We start from the raw sequence: 5,738 nt of genomic DNA, 5'->3' as shown, positions 1-5,738 counted from the left end.
AGAAAGGGTGGTAGCCAGAGGCCTGGACAAACCGCAGCCTGAGTCTGGGCCAGGAGCTGGCAGAACCCCCTCTCCCAGGAGGTCAGTCTGCCTCTGAGTCCAGCCTCTGCTTGTACAAGGTCCACCCTTTCCTCCAGGTGTGCAGGTTAAATGTTTCCTCTTCAAAATAGATGCCTTCACAGCGACTCCCAGAACAGTGGTTTGCCAGACCTCTGGGTACCACGGCCTGCGGTCTAGCTGGCCGCGTGGACCACCATAACCGCCTGCTGAGCCAGAGCCCCGGCCCTGCACTCCGAGGGTGGGCTCTCTTCTCGATTCCTCCTGGCCGTTGCTCTGGCTTCCTCCTCAGTGCCCACCGTGCTCTGCAGTCCTCCTCCTGTGCAGCAGCTTCCAGGTGCATTGGCATCTCTGGGTGCACAGTAGGAAAAGACCTCTCGATGGCATGGCTGAATGTCCGCTCTGGGAGGAACCTTCTCTTGACAATGAAGCGAGGGCACAAAGCACGAGTCCTTCCCCTGGACTGGAGAAAGCCGGTGACTACCGGTTGTACTGAATGCTGCCCGGGAGCAGCTCAGCCGGGTCTCTGAAGAATGGGGAGAAAGGACAGAAAGGAGGGAGCGTTCTCAGCGTGGCAGGACAGATCTTCACTTATGACCTGTGGAAACTGTGTTTTTACTCATATTTCATTCGTCTCTCATGCTTTTTGTAGAATGGCAGGTTCTAAGGGTCAAGGTCCACCTTAGAACTGACTGGTTAGATTGGAACAAAGAGCTTGGCATGAAGTCCCAAGTCCGCCCTGAGTTCAGCCGATGTCCATGTGGCAGGAAATCCAGGACCTGGGACAATCACTGCACACCCTGCAGGCAGGGTGCTTTCGGCCCTGACCTGACCTCAGCAAATGGGTGATCTTGTGGTTATTGCTCAGTGGACACCTCCCAAAAGCTTCCTGAGGATGTCAAGAGGAATAAGTAAACTCTTTGCTTCTGTGCCTGTCCTATTGGGATGGGTTTGTAAATTATATCTACCGGTAAACCTGTAAAGATAGATGAATCGTTAAAAAGCAAGGACGGTTTTCAACATGTGTATGTAAAAGCATCGTGAATTTTTCATAAAGGAAGGCTAGAATGCTCAAGTTTTAAATAAGACTATGTGTCTGGGTGCTCCTTAACATTTTCCCCAAAACAAAACAAATGTTTGATCATTGCTGTTTGATCGGAAAATATGGTGTGGGAACAGGTCTTTGAAGCCAGGAAGACAGAGGTCACTGTGTTTTGCTTTGTGTTTCTATCATCTAGCAGAGTCAGAAAATGTGAAAGCCAAATGTGTATTTAAGATGCAGTGACACGAAGCACATTTCCTGGATGAGGACCAGCAAGCATGCGTGGGAGTCAGCTGCGCACTTTCAGAAACGCTTGTTCTCTGGACGGGGACACTGTTCTGTGCCTTGTGAGCTTCCTGTTCTGCGTTAACAGAAGCTCGGGTTTATGGTGTTGGCCACTTTGTATGTTAATCAGTGAATCCCAGGAATAAACAGGGCGTCATTCTGAAGGGGATGACGGATCCCCCCTGTAGACCCTGAGTCCTCCCACACAGGTTTGGATTAAAGCTCTGTCTTACATAGAAGAGCAGCAGTGAAAGATCTTTGACCTGAGACTTTCCTCAGGTAGAACAGCACCTCATCTCTTCAGAATAGCGCAGTCTTTTTCTTTAGTACTTAGAACCTTGCCAGTCAAGCGGGAGGGAGTTCGTGATGCAGGTTGCTTTTCCTAGTACCAGTCAGGTCATAGGAAGAAAGGACCGCAGGGCGCTGCGCTGTGTTAAATGCGGCTCATCCGGGGACTGGTTTTGGTGGAGGTGTCGATGCAGGCGGATCCACCTGCCTGCTGGCTCACAAGGTTAGATCCGAGCATATGAGCACCTGACAATCGCTGCTGTGGAGTCACAGTTTTCCTGTTTTAGCTACAGAATAATCTGAATCCCGCTCTTACATCCTGTGTGTCTGGGAGCACGTATTCTTGAAATACCCAAGGATTCAACACCACCGCAGAGAGCTGGCAGCACTGGTTGTCTGTGAGAAGCTGGTGCCGGGAGCCGATCACCCCTGGCCAGGCCAATGTGGTCAATGCAGGGGCGGAAGTGAGTGGTCCACCGACCCCAGGTCCCCAGTTCGGAGACATCAGCACCTCTGGGCCTTGACTGCTGTTTCCATGAAAGGCTCAAACCTGGCCATCTTCAGTGTTTCTGGCTGCTGTGATCATCTAGTTCTGGAGCAGAATTCCACGTTTCTGGTGCAGAGGCTCTTGTCCAAATCGTCCTGCGCATGTCTGGTCGGAACACACACGGGTCAGGACACAGCTGTGCCATCACTGGGTTCTCATGCTGGTGCCACTGATCAGCTGGGAGGTGCTCACACCCGAGGTCAAATGAGGCTGTGCTAGGATCTGACTGGATGGCTGAAGGTGATGGAAGCCCTCTGCTGACATCATCACTGCACCAGCGCTGGGTTCCGATCTGAGAAGCCCCCACCCTGCCGTGTGTCTGGGTCCTGCCTGTTACACTGGTGAGAAATCCCCTGAGCTCCCACACCATCACCTTCCCATATCCTGGACCAAATCAGAACCACAGCTCTGCACACACCACCGTTTTGCCTTTAATCGGGTTCACTGGCAGTCACTGTAATGTCCTGACAGTTTGAAAGTTCACTCCCAAAGCAGAGAGTAGTTCGGGGACTACTGGGAAGCAAGAGGTGGCGTCAGCTTGGGAGCGAGTGATGGTTTATGGGTGCAGAGCTGTTCCAAGGCCAGCGCCCTGGGTCCCTCCTTATAAACCTCTTCCCAAGTAGTCTGTGATTGCTTTTATCGCTGTCCTGTGGTTGGGCCCCCTCCAGCAGCCCTTCTTACCTGTGTGGAAGGCAGGTCTGCAGCAGAAGGAGAGGTTGGAAGACCAGCCGTGGCGACCCTGCGTGCCAGTTCTGCTCCTGTCCAGCATCAAAGAGCAGGTGTGGCGGGAACCCCCGGCCTGGGTGCTGCGCTGTGGATGCATGATGACAGGAGCCAGCGCAGCCGGCACCCCTGAGCCCGGGCGTCACCTTTGCTGGGTGAGGCCGGAGAGAGCTGACACCCGCAGGCGCAGGACCCGTGGGTGTTCAGGGCTGTGACAGAGCATGCACCTGAGAGCACACTTGTGCCATGTGTGCACCCTCAGGGGGCCCAGCCGCAGGGCCCGGGGACCAGGGCCACCATCCAGATGGAAGTGAGTGGACACCCTACTCGGTGCCCCACCGAGGGCTGAGGGTGTCCCTGTCCCTGTGACACAGTGGGGACCTAACTCCTCGAGGAACCGCTGTCCTCTGAGCTTCACCTCTCTCTACTCTCAGTTAGTTCTCCTCCAGTCCAGGGCTGCGCTGAGGGGAGAAAGGGCTGCTCTTTCCTCCTCAGACCCCGTCGGAGGACCGCCTGTCTCCTCTCCTGCAGAATGGTAGGGAACACACTTCCCCTTTTGAAAATTTCACTTTTCATCAGTCCGTGTTTGCAATACAGGATGGCTGCACGCATCTCGGGGATTCGGCATGTGAGCACAGTGCATCCTGATTCTTTTTATGCCCCCCCTGCTACCCCTCCCTCCATCTCTTCATGCCCTTCCCATTTGCACATGATCTGTCGCCCTGTTTCCTATTATCCATCCTTTATTTTGCTGTGTATACTTTGAGCTTCTTGTATAAGAGAAACCATGTGTTAGTGAAGCTCGTGGGTCTGGCTTACTTCGCTTTACGCTATGGTCTCAAGGTGCGTCCATTTTCCTACAGATGACTCAAATTCATCATTCTTTACAGCAGAGGAGTACTCCGCTGTGTGTGAAACCCGCATTGTCCTTATCCAGCTAGTGATAGACACATAGGCTGCTTCTGAGACTTAGCTGTTGCGACTTGTGCTGCTATAAGCCTGGGTCACCATAATGTGATGACTTTAGCTCCAGTTTTCAGACACGTGGTGTGGGTCCCCAAGGTGGCAGGTCAGCACTCCTGGCTCTCTTTGTTGGTGTGATCCTGGCTACACAGCGCTGTGCAGATTCCAGTCATTATGCATCCCAGCTCATTGCAACCTTATGTTTTCTTCATTAAGGGTCACCTGCTGGGAAGTGCATGGAAGAGACCCTGTGGCCAGTGCCACAGAGGGTTCTGAACTCATGGCTCATCCTCCTCAGAGAGACAGAGGAACTGGAGGTGTCATCAGAGTGTGGTCATCCCTCCCAGCCGGTGAGGAGGTGTGAGGGCTCCTAGCACCATCATGGAGGGCTAGGAAAGCCCAGGCACGTCTGAGCAGGTGTGTGTGCTTTCCAGGGTGCAAAAGCCAAAGGAGCTTTGGTTTTCCTAACTCAATCACTGTTCTGTCTGGGTACTGTTAGAAGCCTGCACTTAGCTTTGCTCTTCAGCCTGGAAAGTGCGTGACCCGCTGAGTCAGGGCCATCCGCGGTTGGATCAGAGGTGCTGCCTTCCAGATAGGACACTGAGCATGAACACAAAGGTCTCCCCATGCAGGTCAAAGTGCCCACTGAAGCTGTGGAACTAGGAGCCCTAAAGCCATTGCTAAACCCATATGAGTGTCAGGGCCAACCTACCGCTCCCTTCCTATTGGCTTGTCATTGCACCTTCCCCCTCTATGCCTCCCTGATTCAGTGGCCTTCATGCACCTCATGGGAGCCAGGCCTAGGGCAGTGAGGCCTGGAAAGCTCCTTTGGTCCACTCCACTTGACCTGGATGTGAGGTTCAGCCATCCCATCACAGTGAATGGGACAAAAGCAGGTGCAATGTTTCCAACAAACACAACTCGATGTATTTTCCAAGTTAGAAGAATACGACTCTAGGAAGACAGCAGCTGTGTCTTGAGCTGGGAAATAAAAGCAGGACGAGTAACCTTCAGCCTTGTGAAACCCTAGTAGCTGTGAGAGAAGGCCTGGCATCCACCCACTAACTTAAGCTCCTATCTCAGCGTGCACTGATTAAAGCCCAACAAAGAAACAGCAGCGTCACCTGGGCTCCTGTCCTTAAGTTCCGCTCCATTTCCGCTGTGGCTCCGGTCGCAGGCACTGGTTGGTGAAAACGTGTGGGTTTTGACTGACATCTGGAATGAGCTGCGGAGGCGAGAGTTTATTTTAACAAAGATGGGATTGAGAGAGGTTAGTCCCTTGCTTCGGTTGCTGGTGTCAAAAAAATTTGCTCTATTTTGATACTTGCCTTTGTTCTCTCCATTGGGGAATTAAACTCTATGATAAACAGACATTACAGCGTGTTCTAGGAAGTGAGCGGTGGTGACTTTGGTGGATGCCCCTGGCTCGCTCTAGGCTGCCACGGGTAATTGGTGCCACCAGGCACGGAGAAAACCCACCTGCCTTCAGTCCTGCTTTTGGACAATATGCCCTCCCCAGAATCCCCCTGCTGGCCCCTGAGCTGACTTTAATAACTCCCTTGCCGTGTCCCCAGGCTAGCTCTCTTGGCACTAAGTCCTCCACCTTGTAAAGCCCAGTTGCTGGGTAACACCGCGCTCGCTTTGTGATGCTTGCCTCCTGCCTGTCCTGCGTGGCTGCAGGAGGTGATCACATAATTCACGGGAGCCGTGTTCCAGCCGGGACCCTTCCTCCCAGGAGGGGAAAGCACAACGTCATCCTAGTCCTATTCAGAATTGAATCATCTGCACAACTAGAAGCAGGCAAAGCTACCTTCTTGAACTGAAACACAGATT

The 5,738-nt window shown here is 52.9% G+C and overlaps 1 protein-coding gene across 1 annotated transcript in view; it reads right to left on the bottom strand.

Annotated features, from left to right (window-relative positions):
- Positions 1 to 3,042, bottom strand: part of LOC104875457 — an 18,397-nt gene extending 15,355 nt beyond the window's left edge. Inside the window, exons 1-2 of the mRNA XM_019210414.1 lie at positions 2,901 to 3,042; positions 261 to 583 (exon numbers count right to left, since the gene is read on the bottom strand). Coding sequence (XP_019065959.1) covers positions 261 to 583; positions 2,901 to 3,042 — 465 coding nt within the window. The remainder of the gene's footprint in view (positions 1 to 260; positions 584 to 2,900) is intronic.
- Between the last annotated feature and the right edge of the window lie 2,696 nt (positions 3,043 to 5,738).

This window comes from Fukomys damarensis, unplaced genomic scaffold (assembly GCF_012274545.1).
Source record: "Fukomys damarensis isolate Sample0158 unplaced genomic scaffold, DMR_v1.0_HiC HiC_scaffold_1, whole genome shotgun sequence".
In the NCBI taxonomy this organism is placed as follows: Eukaryota; Metazoa; Chordata; class Mammalia; order Rodentia; family Bathyergidae; genus Fukomys; species Fukomys damarensis.
Note: the sequence above shows the minus strand (reverse complement) of the source record. Positions and strands in the feature narration are given on the sequence as shown.